This window comes from Anopheles arabiensis, chromosome 2, assembly GCF_016920715.1.
Source record: "Anopheles arabiensis isolate DONGOLA chromosome 2, AaraD3, whole genome shotgun sequence".
In the NCBI taxonomy this organism is placed as follows: domain Eukaryota; kingdom Metazoa; phylum Arthropoda; class Insecta; order Diptera; family Culicidae; genus Anopheles; species Anopheles arabiensis.
This window is the reverse complement of record NC_053517.1, coordinates 32966254-32986109: the sequence shown is the minus strand read 5'-3', so window position 1 is coordinate 32986109 and position 19856 is coordinate 32966254. Positions and strand designations below refer to the sequence as shown.

The following is a 19856-nucleotide window of genomic DNA, read 5'->3' as shown; positions in this document are numbered from 1 at the left end:
TTCTCCAAACATGAGCCAACGGTAGGTTTTGTCGATTTCTTTCCTCTTCGCATGTCCTGCTACTATGTGTCAAAGGGTGGCTAGGCTCGTTTTACTTAATTTTTGTATTGATTTGCCTTTATTATTTTTTAAAGTTCATATTACAATATGATAGCATTATTTACATTACATTTATTTCGCTTGCGCACACGAGCGCGCACAGAAAACACCTTTAATAATCCGACTATTTCCTTCGTTCGTTCAGCATTTCGCATGTCCAATCACGGTTTTGGAGCGTCCTCAACGATCCTGAGAGCTGGAGCATCTTCATATCACGCACTCACGCACCTATCTAGCTGAACAACCCAGTTGCGCTCGCGCTCGTACAAAAACAATAGCGAATATCTTAAGCCGATTGTTTCCCTACCAAGCGGTTCGATTTTATACATCTTTTTTTATTTATTTTTACTCTTCTTTTACCATAATCACTTCTTTTGTTGCGCTACCTTTCCCCGGCATTGCACGCGCACACACACACACCCCGCAAGTACTGCTTTCCGACTGCTCTGTGTGTAGTTTGCATTCTTACAGTCATATTTTAATTTCCGTTTATATTTTACCTTACTCTCTCCTTACATGTCCGAACAGTTCTGATTATGTGACTGCGTGTGTGTGTGTATGTGTGCGTGTGACCATTTGCACCGAAAATGGGAAAACATTACAAGAAAAATGTCCACCACTTCATGTGCATCGGGGCGCGTCCCACCTGCACACCACACAACCAGATTAGCATAATCTTTTGCTTCAATTACAATACGCATTCGACTTTTATTTGGTCTTTCGGTAGAGGGTCCTAGCGAGGGAAAAGGAGCGGGAATGCAAATAAAAAAAAAAACAAAAACAAAACTACCATCCTATTACGAAAATTGTTTGGCTGCGCGGCAGGTCTAACACCAAACGGAAGCAACGTTTAACAAAATGCAGCAGTTTTTAAAGACACGTTAAAACAACACCACACTTGCACACAATGTAACTTAATAAACAATCGAAAGTAACTGACAAAAGCAATAGGGAGTGTAACAGGCTAACACGATCGCAGCTAAGCTTACGGGAGGAATAAGAATGCATACATTTATTATGCTTAAAAAGTCGAATATCCTGCCTAGGCTCCGTGCACCAGGCATGCGGAGGATAGACTGTCAATAGGACAGGGACATAAACTTTGACTCATGTCTATCTCTCTGGACTCTAAAGGAAAGCAACCGAACACGGGACGCGCGCTAATTAGCTCGAAACTGCAAGCGTACTGCATTAATGTGAGCATATGTGTGTGTGTGTATGTGTGCTGGTGAATGTGGTCCTTACATCGCATGTTTTGTATTGCCTTCCGTGGGTTGTCTTTTCCGCGATTCTGTCCGCCCTATTTGCATTGCGTCCATGTCTCGTTATCGTGCTGGCATTGGAAGACGATCCAGCCGGTTCGGTTGGTTGAATATCTCCCCGCAAAACAGAATGTAGAGAAGATACTACACTGTACTACTCACCTGCAGAATCGATCTAGTGTTTCTACTGCTGCTGCTGTTGCTGACTGGCCGCCGGTTCCGTTGTGCTTGTGGTGGCAAACTTTTCCAACCGTCGTCGGCGTAACTCGTTCATGGCCGCACTTTCCGGTCGTTTCAGTGTGCCCTCGCCCCCGTTGACCTCCGACGACGATTTGGACGAACCGGGGGACGCACTGTTGTCGCCCGCCCCAATCTCGTCCAGCTGATCGGGTGTGATGAGAAAAGCCTTACTGTTGCTAGGCAGCGGTTCCTTTTTCAGCTTCACCGCGAAATCCTCCTCGTCGCTGCTGATCGGGCCGAGATCTTCCAGCTTCGGTTGACTCAGTGCCGTGCTGGAATCGGCGGCCTTGCCGGAGGTACCGCTGCCGCCACTTACCCTACTGCTATCACTATCACTAACCTTACTACTGCTGCTTGGCTTATTACTGCTACCGCTGCTGCTGCTGCTCTCTGGAGCAACGGTTGCTGTGATTGATGCATTACTGGTACCGCTCGTACTCGCAGCTGCTGTAGCTGCTCCGGCCGCATCAGTTTCACCCGTGCCGGTGGGTTTCGTAGCGGTCGGATTGACCAGCGGTAGATTTGGTGGCATTTGAGCTGGCGGCTGCTGTTGCAGATGGGCCACCGCTTCCGGCGGCAACCGGGCCGTTATGGCTGCGTACTGGTTCATCAGCGCAACGGATGCATCGAGCAGGGTGCGTATGTTTTGCAGATGCTTGATGCGCTCCTCCACATGGCGTCGCTCGCTGCCCTCCATTGCGCGCACCTCCTCGTCGGACAGTGTGTCCAGCGATGGCGGTACCGGCGGCAAAGGCATCGTGTACGACGGCATGCCCACGAACGGGAACGGTGGCAGAACCATGGGTGCAGGTGGAAACAGGGGCATTGCGTTCGTGCCCGTCGCCGTCAGACCTGCGGGAAATGAAAGTAAAAAAAACAAGAATGGTAAATAAAAGGTTGGTTTCCTCCCCTCAATGCTACTCACCGTTCGGCAATGCAGCTCCAGCGGCAACCGCTCCAACGCCACCAGCAACACCGGCAGTAACGGCCACACTTCCGGGGACGACCGTTGGACGACTGGCATCGTTACCGGTGGCCCCACCGGCACCATTGTTGGCATCGTTCGCGTTGTTGTTTGGCGCCGGATTCACGGCTGCAGTGGCGGCCGTAATCGGGGTGCGTAGAATGTTTAACCGGCAGGTGGGGCAGGTTTGCTGCCGTTGGAACCAGGAGCGCAGACAGGCGGTGTGGAAAATGTGACCGCAGGGCAGTTTCTTCGAGTTGCTCACCATATCCTCCCGGCAGATGATGCAGATGTTGTCCGACATCTGCAGCTCCTCGGGCGTTGCGTCCGGGTAGAGCGTGTTCATGTTGCGGATAGCACGCCGCGAGAGAATTACGTCGTTAAGCGCCTTCTTGAAGTTTCTGTATGTATGTATGTGTGCGCGCGTGTGTGTGTGTGTGTGGTAAGAAGAGAAGATCATGAGCAAGGGAGCATTTTTTGATAAGATAAGTTCTGGACGGTTAGCATGATGATGCCATTACTTACCGCATCGTGTAGTACATCGGGCGGAAGGCAAACATGGGCAGGGTGAATATCTTAACCATCAAAATAACAAACACCACGTACAGTACGACGCGCGTAAAGCCAATGATCAGCTCGGTGTACAGCAGAAACACGGCCTTGTTCTCCCACGGCGTGTCTGAGCGCAGCTCGGCTGCGTGGAAGATGTACTTAATGGCCGTGTTAATGACCATCGTCATTAGGATCGCATACTCGAACCCAAACACGAGCTGCACCGTGACGCCTTTCGCGATGGTCGACTGGTAGGCGTACGAAATGAGCTCATAATCGAACAGCCCCAAACAGAGCAGCAGTCCGGCCACGCGGACGTGGAACAACCATCCAATCACGGGACTGCGCTCCATCTGAAAGCGGTTGAACAGATTGAAATGTGGGAGGAAATTAGTTACATTGCAACGTTGGCTTGTTTTTTTCTCCCCTCTACTCACATAATCGACACGATCCTCTGCCAGCCAATGGAAAGACTTTAGAAACAGCAGCACGGTAAACAGTGCCACAAATTTGGGATTAAAGTCGTCCCGAAAGACGGTAAACGCTAGACAGGTTTCGGTCAGCGCGTACCAGAACCGCTCCATCAGATGCTCGAACTCGGCCGCCCGCAGCGTGCCGAGAAAGATTTTCTTCATCAGCTTGCCCAACATCAGCACCAGCACGAGCGACTGAATGTAGATAACCTATGAAAAAAAAGAAACGTTGTTACACCAATCACCTACAACAACCACAAAAAAGGCCCGACTCGCGACAGTCGAGGTCATGTGAAAACTTACGGCCATGCTCGGGTTCGACTTGGTGATGTACACGACGGACGGGTAGAACTGTTTCTTCTGATAGTACGCGTTGCCAATCACCAGCCCGGTCAGCAGCATGCTGAACACGGACAGCCCGAGCGTACGCATCTTGACGCAGTTTTCAGCCAGCTGGCTGATGGTTTCGAAGAATATGTTAATCGTGTCTACCTCGGGGACCTCCGGACCGTCCGGTGGAACGCAGTTGTCGCGCGAAGCTTCCCGGCGGGCACCCACGAACGGGGAACGGAGGAACGCTTTTACCACCGCTGCACCAGCACCTGTTGTAAGCCGAAGCTCGTCCGCGAGAAAACTTCTTCACCTCTCCGCCCAGTGCACCGTGTTTCATTCGTTTTCGTTCCGTCGACTCTTCCGGTGCCAAAGTTTGCTCCCATCAAACTGGTCCGACCAGTGCGCGGCACCCACGTACGACTGTTTACCCAAATTGGAGGGGTGGCTGCGGGGGAAGGCAAACGGGGTGCGTTGTGGACCTTGCGAAAAGCTGTAATTCTTGTGTTCTTTACTACACTTTTAAAGTACACGTAAACACCACTATTTTCCGAAGACCTGTCACAAACGCAACATCGCTGATTGCAACATATGTCAAAACTTCGGCCAAGGTTTCCCCATGCCAAGGTGGGTCTCTATTTTTCACCAACGGAGCACAGTGGGCCAATTTGTTATTTTATGTTTGAAATATTACTTCCAGAGCAACTAAACGAGTGATAAGAAAACGAGTTAACAGGAGAATAAGCTCAAAAGCTGATTCATTAATCGCTTGTTAGAAAATACATAAAACCAGACAATTTGACACTTTCACAGTGAGCTGTCGAATACAAATTGAACAGCACTGTAGTTCGCAACAGCACCGTTCCCAAAACAATGCAATTCTGTCACCGCCAGCCGGCTTAAAATTGTCCAACAGCATAGAAAATTGATAACGCTGTTATCTAGCAGCGTCCCTCAAGCATCCCAATATAGCGACAAGTGGACAATACACTGTCTCCATTGCTATCGGTACGCAGCGATCACAGGGTCACGGGTTTTGTTCAGAGCACTGTTATAATAGCCGTTCATCATGGTGCATAAACATCATGTCGCCGGATACGATGCATTCGTTGCATTTATGAAAGACTTCAACGGAAACGGCGGTGCGATCAATATTCTCTTCACCGGCGCAAAGCTCGAGAATGGTTTGAGCTGGTGTGGCGACTGTGTCGATGGTAATGGCAGGAATGGGCTGGTACAGTACCCGAACGGATGAATTAATCAACTCTTCCCCTTTTCTCCAACAGTGGCACCATTCATTGAGAAGGCGATCGAAACGAACGCTCCGGAGAATTCGCATTTCATCTACGTCGATGTGGGCGATCGTCCAACGTGAGTATTGAAACCGGGTTTTCTCACAACCTCATTGTCATGCTGATCGTTCGACTTTCCTTTTCCTGCACCGTAGCTGGAAGGATATGAACAATCCTTTCCGCAAGGACACTAACACGCATCTGTCCGTCATTCCGACCATGATCCGGTGGAAGCAGCCGCAGCGCCTCGAAGGTGAACAGTGTGGCAAGGCCGACCTGCTGGAACTGTTCTTTTCGGAAGACGACTAAAGCGATATGGCGAAACGGGAATGACGATCGTGGTGGATTCTCTCTCTCGTGTTAAAATATGTATATTTTGTTCGCAATAAAATCGCACTCTTTTTACAGGGTTCGGCAAATTTTGTCGTGACTGTTTCCGAAATGTCCATGTGCGCGTTGCGCGTGTACGTGTGGTGCGCGCAAATACGTTGAACCCTTTTTTTAAAACTCGCTAACTAATACATGAAATTAAAATGACGCTGGCACTAATAGAACGATATTTTTTTAAAAACCTGATACAGTGTGACACCTTTCCTTCCCCATCAACGAACATTGGCCGCTCGGGTATGGGGCGTTCGGTCGGGACTGTTCTCGAACCCGGGCGCGGTACAGATCGCTAGACGGGATAGTGGGGTTGCCTTCAGAGGCGTTTGAAATCGCTCGCCGCCGTGTGGCATTCGATTGTCCCGACCTGGCGTCGCTGCCAGGATGCGTCTGGGTGAGTTGCGCAGCAATTGCTTGCGGATGTGCGGTGTCGTCATCTTGGGCGAAGCCAGCGCTGGTTTACTCCCTACGTTACCCTTTATGTTTGGCGAGAGCGACACAACATTCACGTTCGCGGCAGAAAGATGTTCGTGCATATTTTCCTGCAGCCGGCGAACGATTCGAGGGGAGCTGAGTAGCGCCTTGGAGGACAGTGTCGCTCCGGCGGACCCGAGTGCATTGGCCGTGCCGCTACCCTTGGTCGCTTGGCGGAGCTTTTCCCGCCGGTTTATCGCACCGCCGTGGGTCGACTTGGTGAACGCCCGCTTTCGGGGGGTCGATTTTCGCGGGCTGCGGTGTACGCTGCCGTGATGGTGTGCCGAGGATGAGCGTAGTTTCTGTATCTGGCGAATATGTACGCCGGATTCGCGCGGCAGTCCACCGGTCGCTTCGGACGCGGCAACGGTCAGCGGCATTGCAACGGTCGCCGAACGAAATTTGGCACTCTGACGACGGTTGGCGATCGGTGTTCGCTTCCCGGGTGCACCTCCGGATAGGGAATCGTGTCCCGAGTTCGTAACCAGCCCATCGAACAGCTTTGCCTTGGCCATGACCATGCCCGCATTTTGGCTGCGAATGCGCGCGATGGATGCGCGACCGCTTTGCGCTTCCTGCAGCGGAGTAATGTGTGACTTGAGCAGGCTGGCCGAGTCGGGCTGCCGTACCGCGCTGCCCGGCGTGCGTGGCGGAAGTTTCGGTGTCCGAGCGGGTGTTTTTATGCGCGGCGGAACCACCGGCGGCAGCATCGGCGTCTTGATGCCCTGCGTATTGATGTCGATTCGCGTCACGAAAGGTGTTGGAGTGCAGAAAGCGTTCTGCTGCTGCTGCTTTGAAGCGGATCGTAACGATGCCCGGCGAGACGTTTGCTCTGGCGTCTTAAAGTAATCTTCCATCAGCACCTTACAGGGTGTGAGAAATTCGGCCGTTGTATCCATTACACTTGACGCATTATCGTCGGTGACGTTGTGCGTCTCGAAGTAGCTTTCTGCATTGACCCATTTTTCTTCCTTCTCTTCGTCCGTGTAGTTTCCTCCTCCCATACTGGTCGTTAAGCTGGTCCTAAGTGGTGTGGTGGATTGTTTTTCCGTCGCCCTCACAGCCGGTTCCAAATCAGCGCCGGTCGTAGCCGTCGTTGTAGATGAGTCAGGGGCCTTCAGGCCAGTCTGGACTGTGTTCGGACGGCCACGTCTCAAGCCGCCCGGCTTGGTGTAGAACGATAGATCCACCGTTGCGCCGTTCGCAACTGCGGCGGAAAAGTCTTTCGTGCCGTTGCCAATGTGCCACGATTGGTTGCGCGACAATCGTACCGCTTCCTGGCTGCGTCGACGAATGGTGCCAATTTTTCTTGCGCTCGGCGATCGAATCACCTTATGTTCGCCGCTCCGCCGGATTTTCAGCTCACGACTTAGTCGTTTCGCCAGCTGATCCGTCGTGGCGCAGGTCGCTTCGATCGGTTCCGTCTGCTCCAACGTTTGCCGATACTTGTCCTCGACATTGTCCAGCAGCACGTCTTCCCGCCCGACCAGCGCAGTGAATTCCTTCGACAGCTTCGTCTCAATATCCGACATCCGCTTTTTGATCGCTTCATACTCGCTGCGCCGGATCTTGAGGAAGTCCTCGCCGTCGGCTTCATCTTCCGCTGTCACCTCTACCAGCTCGCCGTTCATGTTGTTCATCGTCGTGGAGAGTGGGTCCACACTGACCAGGCAGGGCATGGACACTACCGGAGACATGCGACCACCCGCAAGCAGCAGCGATTTCCGCCTCGATTCCGAATCGAACTCATCCTCAGTCTTAGCTCCCGAATCACCGTCTGCTTTGCTATCCGTCTCCGGCGGTTTGTTGCGGTTGTGCTTTTTGCGACCCCACGGTGCACCAACTACGCTCCAACGCCGTTCCATTGGTTTGCCCTCAGCAATCGACGGTATTGACCCGCTCGGCAGCAAACGTTGTACCACTTTGCTCGGTTTCTTACTACCTCCGAGACTTAATCGGCTTTTTTTCGGTTCCCTAAAAGATATTAAATGTTATTAAAGATGAGTAAGTATTAAAGATATGGATCGAAACGGATAAGCTTTTAGAACACATTGAAACTCACTTAACAACGAGGGGAGTGCAGGGTAGTAGATCATGATTATCCGGCAACATGGAGGTCACTTCCTTTCTGTTAAGACGAACACAATGATCAATTAGGCAAAAGGTTCCGGGTTCAATCACACATAGACAATCCTATACTTACTTCTTTTTCGCACTGAACGCGTTACCCTCCGTTACCTTTCGTTTCTTTGCCGATTTACTCAAACAGGGCGTGCCAATCGTTAGAGTTGGATCATGTTCACACTTTTCATCCGTTTTGTCCAAATTCTCCGACGACCCGATCGCACTTACCATCTTCTTGAACCCATTGAACATGCGGGTCAGCGAACCGCTGCGGCGCTTTTTCTTCTTTTTGTCCGTCACATTGCTCATCAGCATGCTCGCGTTGCTGCCGATGTCGTCTTTCAGCTGGCCCAGTATGGCTTCCGGAATCAGTCCAATCTGCTGGGAATGTTCGATCAGCAATTGCAGCACCCGGACGTGGCTGTTAAATCGCTGCTGAATCGATTCCGTTATCGGCATGATGCTTGGCGTTAAAATTAGGGCCAAGTTTTCCGTCGTCATCTTGTTCTTATCGGCATGCATCGACACCGTATGCAGAAACTGCATGAAGTAGGCTAGCGTGTTGAGCGTCAGCGGTGGCAAAAGCAAACAGGTCATCATGAGCTTGTGCACTTTGTCGTCGTTGCCACCACCGATTAGACACCGGATCAGAGCTTCCTGCACGTTTCCGCATGGTAGCAGCGCTTCGGGCAGATCGCGAAAGAACGTCTTGATGATGTTAGCGACGTCGATGACGTGATGCGATTTGCCCAACGGAATGCCGGACTCCAAACCCGCCTGAAATAACAAAACACCACCACAAAAAGGTCAGAATGATAGAAAAACAGCGACAGACAATCGGTTACTTTGATCTGTTGCTGGCGTTTGTTGGAACCGGCCTTCCGAAAGAGCCCTTCCGTGTCTACATTTTCCAGTATCAACTGACAAGCGTTCGACACAAACAGCGGTATCTGCACTATGCCGCCGCTAGCAAGCAGCACATCGGTTAGCTCTAGCGCATGCAAAGGCGTTTTGAAGATTCTTTTCGATTTCGCTTTATCCTGTAACGACAAATTACCGTTCAATCAAAGCACTCGAGCACTGTGGTGCGGATTTACGCCGCACTACACTCCTGGGGAAAAACGCTTCATGGTGCAATTCAACACCGCCACCCTACCTGGGACGCTTTGGAATTTTTTTCCTTGCGATATTTGATTCCACTTTTACGCAACTCTTCCAGCAACACTGTATACAGTTCGTCTTTGCTTTCCAGGTCGTTTATTAACACTCTCGAAGCTGGAATGGCCATTGTCGGTGGTTGGATTTTTACACTAACTAGCAGCGGCACGAACGCATCATCGACGCGGTGTCTGTGTTTTGGAGCGCGGATTTGTTCGTTGCTTTTGAATTACGTTCGCCTGCCGCGACGTTTGAAGGCTGTCAAAGTGAGACGTCAGACGGTTTCTTCGGACAGGGTTCGTATACACTTTATTTGTTGGGAACAATATTGCCATGTGATTAATGTTTATTTTGAACAATCCACAAAAAGATCAATAAACTAAAGCTAAATACATGGTAAGAATTATTTATAAAGTATTAAAAATATTTTGTTAAAAAAACAACAATTTATTATTCTGTACTTGATTCGAAATGATTTCTTTTAGTAACATTCCTTTACGTAAATGTGCTGCCGTTTTCGCTAGCCCTGCCATAAAATTTCCTGTCGTACGTGACAGCTCTGCATCTCCTGGAGGTAAACATCGTGCTCTCGAAGGAATATTGCCGAGCCATTTTCGTGTGTCCTTGTTGCCACCGTTTTCGCCAATAGAAAAGGATCATTTGGCTGCGTGCACATTCCCCCCGCCGGAAACAGTGACCCGGAGTGTTCGTTGATCGTAAGTGAGCCACTTGTGCCACAGCGAGGTAAGTGTAAACAAACGGATGTTGTTGTGATTGTGCTCCTACGCTATACCCTTCCCGGCGGTACCGTGGTCGCGCGCTGCGTGTGCATTGTGGTGGGAAGTGGGATGGAACAGAGATGGCATCGGTAACGACGCAGTAAGCTGTATGGTTTTTCTTCCTTATGTTGGTTGGAACAGTTTTCCAAACCCCGAAGCACACAGCTCGAAGCATCCCGCCCTTGAGAAGCATCGTAGACAGTAACAGCCCGTGGATGCGCTTGCACGAGGATAACCAAGGACGGAAGCCAAGCACCGCCGAGTGGTACGATATGAGCGACGATGATCGGGACATTGACATAGAGAGCGATGTAAGTGAAGCGTTTAAAGCGAGATGGATGGATGTGTGGTTTGTAATTTTATTAAAAATCTTATGCTTCTCCCTCTCCCCGCCACCAAAACAGGATGGTGATGATTCGGACAACACCAAATCCCAATCGCGTTCCGGCGCTGGGAGCCATCTTTACTCACAGGTAGTTGTAGAATTGCCTTTTCCCCTTTCGGGTACATCTTTTCACGCTGACGTTCTGTTTATTATTACAGGCCGAAAAGCGCGCTCACCACAATGCCCTTGAGCGGAAGAGGCGCGATCACATCAAGGACAGTTTCACCTCACTGCGCGACTCCGTACCGTCGCTGCAGGGCGAGAAGGTAAGCAGAGAAGTGCGTGCCCGCCCTCCACCAAAACGGAGCTTCTAATCATGCTAACACGTTTCGATGTTCGATGCACATTCGTTCACAGGCCAGCCGCGCCCAGATACTGAAGAAAGCGGCCGAATACATCCAGTTCATGCGACGGAAGAACAACTCACATCAGCAAGACATTGACGATCTGCGGCGGCAAAACAATATGCTCGAATCGCAAAGTAAGTAAGCGACATTTGCACACACGAAGCAAACCCGTGCCGAATCATCCGGGTGTGTACCTAACCCCGGGGTGGGTTGGGTTTTGCAATTAATATTAATGTCTGGTCTGGTTGCAATGCGGGACATTAAAAAACGCCTCTCGACGCCATTAGCCGAACCCTAGCCGGGAGAACACATGTACTAATGTAAAATTTATAATCTGCTTTGCTTTCCGCCCATTACCCGTACACCAACTGCAGTCCGCCACCTGGAGCAGGCACGGGCGTCCGGCAACTTCGTCGACGGTGCTGATCTTGGGCTTGCGTTCCAGGACGGGTCGCGCGGTTCCGACAGCTCCGACATTGACGAGGTTCCTACCAACAACAACAACGGGCTCGGTGCGCGGCGAAACAAGAAGATGAAAACGAATGCGAACTACTAGAGAGAGAAAGAGAGAGAGAGAGACCGTCTGGCCACAGTGGGCGGAATTTGGTAACATTTTTTTTCTTATGGTTTCTTTTCTTTTGTTCGTTTTTTTTGCTAAGTAACGGCACAATCATCGGCGTTACTTCGCGTACGTGGTAGCTTGTAGAGTTGGCTTTAAGGTTACATTTACATATTATTTTAGCTCTCGAAACAGCTCGATTTGCGCTTCCGTACAGTTCTGTTTCCGTACAAAGATCCTAACGAATTGAAACCTTTTTCTTTCATTGATGTAAATTAATTATTTGTTCATAATACCGGGAACAATCTGGTAAACACACCACACCACGGAACAACATTTGCAAATTTGATGACTGTATGCATGAAAAACACAATGGGTTACGCTTGAGTTATGGCAGTCGAAGAAAAACAAAAACATATATAATATTAAATTGTAGGAAAAGTGTCATTATTGTGCATAATCGAGAGAAGAGATACAATAAAACTATACTTAGCATTTCAATAAAACATGACATGATGTGCTGTAGGGTTTCATTGGAACCGGGAGCGTAGTATATACTATCTTAAGTCAATAGGATTCTCTAAATAGCACGCCCAAGATATGAGCACTGCAGCTGATGGTTGGTAGCTGTATAAAGGCAGCTAAACCAGTAAAACATTACGATAACTTACCTTGGCGTACAGCTGTTCATAATGTAAGCATGGAAGCATACATGAAACAGATGATCCATACGCACTATGCACTATGTAAATGATGGTTGGCGACAGTGTCAACTGCTTTGCGCAACGGCCGTAACGACGGTTGGCGCGCATCAATCCAATGACTCTCAGCAGAGCAGTTACCAATGGAATGGCGTGTGATGTCAACAAGAGGAGTATGTGCTCCCCGCTGTAGGAGACGCACCGGTTACTACTGCTCCACACACTACACATCACGAAAATGCAGAAAAAGAAGGAATAAAATATGCTACGCCAACTCCGTAAATGATGCGGAGCGCACGCGTGTGCTTTGTTGGCTGCAAACCATCTAAACTGCCGTCGTCGGGCTGCTCGTTTTTTTATCATTGATAACACCAAGCCCCAGACACGGGACACATATTGACAGTCGCTCGAACGGTTTTATGGCGTGTGTCGTAAAGAGTGGAAAATTACTTCCCGCTCATGGGAACAATGGGAAGGTTAGATGAGCTGCTGCTCTAAAATGTTAGCGCACACACGCCACCGAGCAGCCGACGGGTGCAAACGTCGTCCGCCGAGATTGTGCTTCCTTCCTGAGTTGAAGTGGCGGAACTTTCACTACAGGCCCGTCAGTCGCGCCGTCGTTGTTTGTGTGAAGTTTAGTGTGTAAAACGCTGTTGAGAATTTGAGTGATCGTAGAACAGAATCACCTGTACAGAGTGTGATTTGTACCTGGGCGATCACTTAGCATGAGCAGCAATTAACACCTCTCTACAGTGTGCAAAAACGGTTTGCCGTTGATTTGTTCCTTCAATTACGTGCTAGTCAATTACCCTTTCGATCGGTTTGCTCATTAGCTGTGGTGATTCAATCATACCGAAGTGCTGAAACTCACCCTGCTCGATCGATCGGCAACCAGTTGCGGCCAGACACGATGGATACAGAGCGGCAGTGTGCACCGGAACAGTCAACCGAAAGCAAGCCTGAAGGCAAGGCACGTGGTGCGGACATCAACTATGGCATCGACGACAATCCGCCGTGGTACTTCTGCATCATGATGGCGCTACAGGTGCGTAGTATTGTGGCAGGGCACACGGTAGCAGGCTGCTGAAGTGCTGGAGTACTGGTCAACACGAGATTGAGCATTGCGCTGGAGATTGTTTAGAGTTCGAGCGTATTGTTTGATTGGCCGTTGAGGGGGGTTTTGATTGACTTGGAGCACAATTATTCAATTAATTGATTGATTCGCACACAAGTTGGAACACGAGCAGCGCCTTTTAATGGCTGTTGTATGTGTGTGTGCGTGTGAGTGTGTGTCGGAGTGTCAGGAATGTGGAACACAGAACAAATATGTTCATTTATCAGATCTGATTCCAATTTCGACTGTTCCAACCATTCCGACCGTCCTATTCGTACCATTCGATCCGTTCCAATCGTTCCGCTGTTCCAACAGATCCGTTCCAACCATTCCAACCTTTGCAAACGTTCTAGATCGTTCTGATTGAGGAACGGAACGAACCTATCGCACCTATTCCACGGCTTCGGAACCGGCATCTTTCGTTTGTAGCCGCTTGTCGGATGCATCGTAGGCATCGAATCCCTCGGGCCCGGTTAGAGTTGTCGAAACTGTTTAAACTAGGGGGTTTGACTTCAATGACCTACCGACTACGCTTTGAGAGCGGCTGCAACGGCTCTGGATTCAACCGAAGGATGCGCTAGGAACTGTGAGTTTGAATTAGCATTAATTCAATTATTCATTATCCGGCGTTACAACCGCTTTGCAGTCTTGGCCTGTCTCAGGAGTGTCCGAAACCGCTCAAGGTTTCGCGCCTTCGCCTGCCAGTCCGTTATCCCGGCCTTAATGGCGAACGCCTTCACGCCATCTTGCCACCTCAATTTGGGCCTACCATGCTTCCTCTGTCCTTGTGGACGGCTTAAAAAGACTTTACCGGAGCCTGTGCGAGATGGATACGCTGCACGACAGTGAAGTCGCCGTACATCTCGTATAGCTCGTCATTATAGCGGCTCCTCCATTGTCCTTCCACACGAACCGGGCCAAGAATCCTTCTGGGCATCTTCCTCTCGAACGCGGCTAAGAGGGTTTCGTCAGATTTGGACAGTGTCCATGTCTTATAGGCGTATGTGAGTACCGGTACTAACTAGGTGCTACATACTCTCAGCTTCGTCCGTCGCGACAGGTTCTTTGAGGGGAACTGATTTTTCAGGCTGTAGAATGACCGGTTAACAGCAAGCATCTTTGCGCACAACTCAACTACCATGCTATTGTCGTTGCTGACCTTTGACCCGAGATAGGTGAATTCTCGGACGACTTGAAAAGTGCGTTCACCTATCATTCAACAATTCGCTTTTATCAATTTATGATATCGATCGTAGATAGTGAACATCAACGTTTAACTCGTGCAGAACGATGTAGTCTCTTCCAGCTTACTAAGCTTCAGTTCAGAGGAGGATCATGCCATGCGAATGATACCGGACAACTCACATAGTTCGACTCCAAAGTAGCATTTCTAGCTCTGACTCCCATCTCTCTCATCTCTCATCTCTCTTTCTCCGTATTTCCCACTCTCCGTAGCACTATCTAACGATGATAGGGGCGATCGTATCGATTCCGTTCATTCTGACGCCCGCCCTGTGCATGAGGGATGAAGATCCGGCCCGCGGTACGATCATTTCCACCATGATCTTCGTCACCGGGCTGATCACGTACCTGCAGGCAACGTGGGGCTGCCGATTGCCCCTCGTCCAGGGCGGCACGATCTCGTTTCTCGTGCCGACGCTCGCCATCCTGAACCTGCCCCAGTGGAAGTGTCCACCGGCAGACGCAATCGACGCGATGACCGACACCGACCGCACCGAGCTGTGGCAGGTGCGGATGCGCGAGCTGTCCGGTGCGATTGCCGTGGCGGCCGTGACACAGCTCGTGCTCGGATTCAGCGGGTTGGTGGGAAAGCTGCTGCGCATCATCACGCCGCTGACGATCGTCCCCACGGTGGCGCTGGTCGGTATAACGCTCTTCCAGCATGCCAGTGAAACGGCCTCCAAGCAGTGGGGCATCGCCGTCGGCACGACCGCCATGCTGACGCTGTTCTCGCAGGTCATGGGCGAGGTGCCGTTCCCGGGCATTGCCTACCGCAAGGGGCACGGTTTGCGCGTGGTCTGGTTCCCGCTGTTCAAGCTGTTTCCCGTGCTGCTCACGATCGCCATCATGTGGACGGTGTGCGGCGTGCTGACGGCGACGGGCGTCTTTCCCGAGGGGCACCCGGCCCGTACCGATGTGCGGTTGCGCGTGCTGCAGGACGCGGAGTGGTTCCGCGTACCGTACCCGGGCCAGTTCGGGCTGCCGACCGTGTCGCTGGCGGGCGTGCTGGGCATGCTGGCCGGCGTGCTGGCCTGCACGGTCGAATCGATCAGCTACTATCCGACGATAGCGCAGATGTGTGCGGCGCCACCGCCACCCCTGCACGCCATCAACCGGGGCATCGGCATCGAGGGGCTCGGCACGATGCTGGCGGGGCTGTGGGGCTCCGGCAACGGGACCAACACGTTCGGCGAGAACGTCGGTGCGATCGGCGTGACGAAGGTGGGCAGCCGGCGGGTCATACAGTGGGCCGCCCTCATCATGGTGCTGCAGGGCGTGCTGAACAAGTTCGGGGCTGCGTTCATCATGATCCCGGATCCGGTGGTCGGTGGCATCTTTTGCGTCATGTTCGGCATGATCACGGCGTTCGGGCTGGCCGCGCTGCAGTACGTCGATCTGCGCTCCTCGCGCAATCTGTACATACTGGGCGTGTCGTTCTTCTTCCCGCTCGTGCTGTGCCTGTGGCTGCAGGAGCATCCGGGCGCGATCCAGACGGGCAATCAGACGGTCGACTCCACGCTCTCGGTACTGCTCGGCACGACCATCCTCGTCGGGGGTGTGCTTGGCTGTGTGCTGGATAATCTGATACCCGGCACGCCGGAAGAGCGTGGCCTTGTCGCTTGGTCGAAGGAGATGGCCCTCGAGACGGCGCAGGACAACGATGACTTGCCGGCGGGTGGTCTCGCGTGGGAGAAAAGCACGTTCGATTTCCCTTATGGTATGCAGCTAATGAGAAGGTAAGCTTGGGCAGGGTCAGGAGAGATATCGTGCGGGAGTTGGAAGGCTTTTAAAGATTTTTTTCCATTTGATTTTTATTGGCCATTTGTAGATGGAAGTGGACCCGATACGTACCGTTCCTGCCGACGTACAGAATGAAGCTCTGAGTGGGGACATACATACAGGTCGAAGGTCGAGTCCTTTTCTCGGATACACCGCCCTGGAGATCCACTAAAATGTCGTTGCGATGGATGGAATTTGGCATGGCATGCCACGCATCCAGGCGGGTTGATCCACGCAACTGACACCGCCGCCTCTGTTCCGCCACGGGACGGCTCACGGTAGTGGAATATAGAAATGAAGTTGAATTAAAGAAAGAAAGACAAAACGACACAAACAAAAACTAAGCAATCCGGTCATCAATTGTAGCAATGGTGTTGTTTGCTGCGCCGTGGCTCATTCCATCAATCTAGTTTATTGATAAACTCACAATACTGTGCTACCAATATGTAATGGCATACCAGATGGCATACGCGATGGTACTTGGGGCTTCCTGCTGCACCGGGGCCCGATCGCATTCCAAACCCCCAATCCCCTAAATGGGGTTCTTCCTGATCGCCCGACAGTACAGCTGGAAGACAGCAGCGCAGTCATGGCAACGGTGCTTCTACCCCGCCCTCGATACACGTGTTCTGTTGCTGCACACACCGCGGGTAACGGTGCAACAATTATTGCTAGTTTTTGTTGGGGGTGATTGTTTTTTGTTTGGTTTTCTTTGCTGTGGGTTTGGTTGGTTTTTTTTTTTCATTCGTTTCTACTCCGTCTAGTTTTGGCATCCAATGATTTGCTAAAATAACCGCGCGTACTGGTTTTTTGCTACCAATGGTTTGGTTGATGGCTTTTAAAAACTTGTCCCTGTTCCTTTCCGTCCCTTTCCTTGTTCTCTATCACGCGTTCTGTCGTTGCCTTTCCTGTTGTGTTGATAACGGACTGAATTCAAACTGATAAATCTGTCCCGCGCACAACAAACATCCAAAAACTTGATAATTATTCGCCCCTTTCTTCACATCACAGTACATTCTGCAACAACACTAAACAAGGTGATGTTTTTTTTCTTCTTCTTTCAAACCGCCAAACCGATTATTCGTTAATAGTCTGCTTCAACTGTACAATCCTGCATTGCCTGTTTTATTGCCGTTCGCCTCGGAGATAACACTGGGTCGATAAGTCTCTCGGCCACTCAGCTCTGAGCATGTCGTAACCGCTTTGTTTAGTTTTGATTTGTTTGTTTTTTTAAATACAATTGACATAAAATTGTAAAAATAGTGTATAACAACGTTTCTGCTAGCACACAAACAGTACACACCGTATCTTCCCAATGCTTTTTTCCCGCTCTTTGCTACCCGCACCGTGCTGGTTTTATTGTGGACACCTGCTTGAAGCGTGTTCCGATTTTGATTAATTTGCTAATTTAAATTAAAAAAAAAAAACGAACAAACCGAGGTCGACAGTTTGGGAGAGTATCCCGATTCCCCCCATTTGCCCCGGCTGCATAAAATTCGATTCGATGGCACACACATTTTTAACAGCTCTCTTCGATTTTTCCCCATCTCAGTTCCGTGTGACTATTGCTTGTGACTTTCTGTCTCGTACACGTGTCTACCCTGATCTTGTACCCGCACTAACGAAGCTGCTCATAAAAATAATCCTTCCCGTAAGAGTGTGTGTGTATGCGTGAGAGAAAATCCCGACCAAGCGACGGGCTCAGATCGTGACGCAAAGGATGATCACCACACCACGTGGCGGTGATGCGCAGAGTCTGTGAGCGAACGCGAGCGGGATTTTCTGCTTCACTGTTTTAGTGTGTTGTTATTTGCTACACTTTAATTCCCCCGAATTGAATCGGTCTCGTAGTACAGTCGTCAACTCGTACGACTTAACAACATGCCCGTCATGGGTTCAATCCCCAAATAGATCGCGCCGCCATACGTAGGACTGACTATCCTGCTATGGGGGGGAATCAATTAGTCACTGAAAGCCAAGCCCACAAAAGGGTACAGGCAGGCCTTGACCGACATCGGTTGTTGAGCCAAAGAAGAAGAAGAAGAAGAAGAATTCCCCCGAAAGGTGTGGATGGACCCCCGGAAAATGGAAACCGAAAAAATAATACAGCGTTGAGATGCAAGAAACGGTGGCGGCATGATCGATGCTCCATGGAGACGCATGGTGATCGCATGGTGTTCCACGGTTCTTTCTTCGGTTCTTCTCTTGAGCCCTGATGGTCTGCCGGTGGGGTGAGTTAGTGGTGATACCATCACGGTAACATTAGTGCCCTTCTTACTCCACGGAAGCTCCGGATCACCGGAATTGTACTGCTCCCAATAAGGAGACACGCACACACAATTGGTGTGAAATGGAGCATGAGGATCGGATAAAAACCCATTTGTTTAAATATACACGTTAAAAGTCTCCGGTTCAAATGGTGTTACATTATTACTGCTCTTTCTCTCTCTCATTTTCTCTCCTTTTCACTCGCTATCTTTCTTCTTACAAGAAGTTTGTAGCCCTTTTACATAACGCTATTCGTGTTTGATCAACGTTTGGCGGGTTTTGGCGGGTTTGGCATTCTCTGCTGTAACAATTCACTAACGCGTATGCGTGTATGTTTTTTTTGGCCTAAATGCAATGGTTTCTAGTCTATAACGTTCATCTAAAATAACCAGTAAAGTTTATCGCTGCTTGCTATTTTTCTTGCTGGTTTGGGTTTTTGGTTTCTTCTTTTGGTTGCAAGCCAGGATCACACACACACACATATACCCATTTATATATATTCCATTGGAGCGTTGGAGAAGTAAAGTGGCACCACCCTGGCTAAGAAAGGATCTACACTAATTGGTATATATGTGTTGCTGTTGCGACAACTGTTTGAATCCTTTCACCCATTCCCTCCCACTACGCTTTATGCATTGTCGGTTGATTTAGACGTTGACGAGGTCCGTGTGCGATAGTTTCTGTTGGCAGGGGAAGGAATGAGGAGAAAAAGAAAAATACCGAATCAAGATTAGAACATTGGATTGCGTTTACGGTACAGTTAGTAAAGTGTTTGTTGCGATTGTTTGCAGTCGCTCGGATCTTTCCAGCTCGAATGATGGCAAGAAAGATCCCTCCTCCTACTTTACCTAGGGCGACCAGCAATGGCAGCAAAACAGAAGGAGAAAAAGAAGGGAAACGAAGGAAAGCGCCAGCAGACGGTCTGCGCCGGAGGCTGGCCTTAGGCAAGCTTCAGGCTCATCATGAAGCTTCGATAGAGGGTGGAACGATGGCGGGATGGGCTGGCGGTGGTGCGTTACCAGCGGGCGTTCGTGCGTTGGGGCGCAGGGTCCGGGGAACCACCGGTTGGGGTTGTAACCCGGAGCAAGAGGGAATAGAGTCGGCCTTTGATTAGTTGCAGTGCTTTGCTAAGGATAGTGGCGTGGTTAAAGAGCAAGGATAATTACGGTCTCACTATTTCCGTTACAAAAATAAACAAGAAGCAACAAGAAAAAACCGTGAAGGTCGGACCAAACATGTACGATACGATGCAGACGGTTTCAGGGGAGTGTAAGTGACAAATGGGACCAGAACAATGACGGTTACAAACATCAGAACTATGGGAAACACC

At 50.2% G+C, this 19856-nt stretch overlaps 6 protein-coding genes across 24 annotated transcripts in view; 3 read left to right on the top strand and 3 right to left on the bottom strand.

Moving 5' to 3' along the window:
- Positions 1–95: 95 nt before the first annotated feature.
- On the bottom strand, positions 96–4518 carry LOC120898866 (E3 ubiquitin-protein ligase HRD1). The gene is made up of 5 exons (XM_040305306.1): positions 3894–4518; positions 3555–3800; positions 3091–3470; positions 2527–2966; positions 96–2453 (listed from the first exon to the last, which is right to left on the bottom strand). Exons 1-5 carry the CDS (start codon positions 4020–4022, stop codon positions 1546–1548), a joined length of 2103 nt encoding a protein of 700 aa, XP_040161240.1. The 5' UTR covers positions 4023–4518; the 3' UTR covers positions 96–1545.
- Positions 4519–4690: 172 nt separating this feature from the next.
- Positions 4691–5624, top strand: LOC120898870 (thioredoxin domain-containing protein 17-like). The gene is made up of 3 exons (XM_040305317.1): positions 4691–5134; positions 5207–5291; positions 5368–5624. The coding sequence occupies exons 1-3, from the start codon at positions 4990–4992 to the stop codon at positions 5519–5521; spliced, it is 384 nt and encodes a 127-aa protein (XP_040161251.1). The 5' UTR covers positions 4691–4989; the 3' UTR covers positions 5522–5624.
- Positions 5568–9683, bottom strand: LOC120898865. The gene is made up of 5 exons (XM_040305305.1): positions 9351–9683; positions 9040–9234; positions 8274–8971; positions 8133–8198; positions 5568–8044 (listed from the first exon to the last, which is right to left on the bottom strand). Exons 1-5 carry the CDS (start codon positions 9480–9482, stop codon positions 5815–5817), a joined length of 3321 nt encoding a protein of 1106 aa, XP_040161239.1. The 5' UTR covers positions 9483–9683; the 3' UTR covers positions 5568–5814.
- Positions 9684–9884: 201 nt separating this feature from the next.
- Positions 9885–11933, top strand: LOC120898869 (protein max). 3 transcript variants are annotated; one of them, XM_040305314.1, is made up of 6 exons: positions 9885–10096; positions 10263–10442; positions 10536–10607; positions 10675–10782; positions 10874–10997; positions 11238–11933. In XM_040305314.1, exons 2-6 carry the CDS (start codon positions 10347–10349, stop codon positions 11417–11419), a joined length of 582 nt encoding a protein of 193 aa, XP_040161248.1. In that variant the 5' UTR covers positions 9885–10096; positions 10263–10346; the 3' UTR covers positions 11420–11933. The 3 variants fall into 3 exon arrangements, with proteins under 3 accessions (XP_040161248.1, XP_040161247.1, XP_040161249.1); XM_040305313.1 differs by having other exon boundaries at positions 9887–10096; positions 10273–10442; XM_040305315.1 differs by having other exon boundaries at positions 9889–10096; positions 10273–10442; positions 10536–10604.
- A 675-nt stretch (positions 11934–12608) lies between these two features.
- On the top strand, positions 12609–16697 carry LOC120898867 (solute carrier family 23 member 2). 2 transcript variants are annotated; one of them, XM_040305309.1, is made up of 4 exons: positions 12609–12727; positions 12957–13168; positions 14693–16215; positions 16308–16697. In XM_040305309.1, exons 2-4 carry the CDS (start codon positions 13034–13036, stop codon positions 16360–16362), a joined length of 1713 nt encoding a protein of 570 aa, XP_040161243.1. In that variant the 5' UTR covers positions 12609–12727; positions 12957–13033; the 3' UTR covers positions 16363–16697. The 2 variants fall into 2 exon arrangements, with proteins under 2 accessions (XP_040161243.1, XP_040161242.1); XM_040305308.1 differs by having other exon boundaries at positions 12622–13168.
- Positions 16698–18214: 1517 nt separating this feature from the next.
- The window catches only part of LOC120898864, a 36849-nt gene continuing 35207 nt past the window's right edge, over positions 18215–19856 (bottom strand). For 14 of the 16 annotated variants that reach the window (XM_040305291.1, XM_040305300.1, XM_040305289.1 and 11 more), the window contains one exon: positions 19535–19653. In XM_040305291.1, the coding sequence (XP_040161225.1) occupies positions 19542–19653 (112 nt within the window). In that variant the 3' untranslated portion in view covers positions 19535–19541. The other 2 variants (XR_005738709.1, XM_040305301.1) reach the window with 2 other exon arrangements.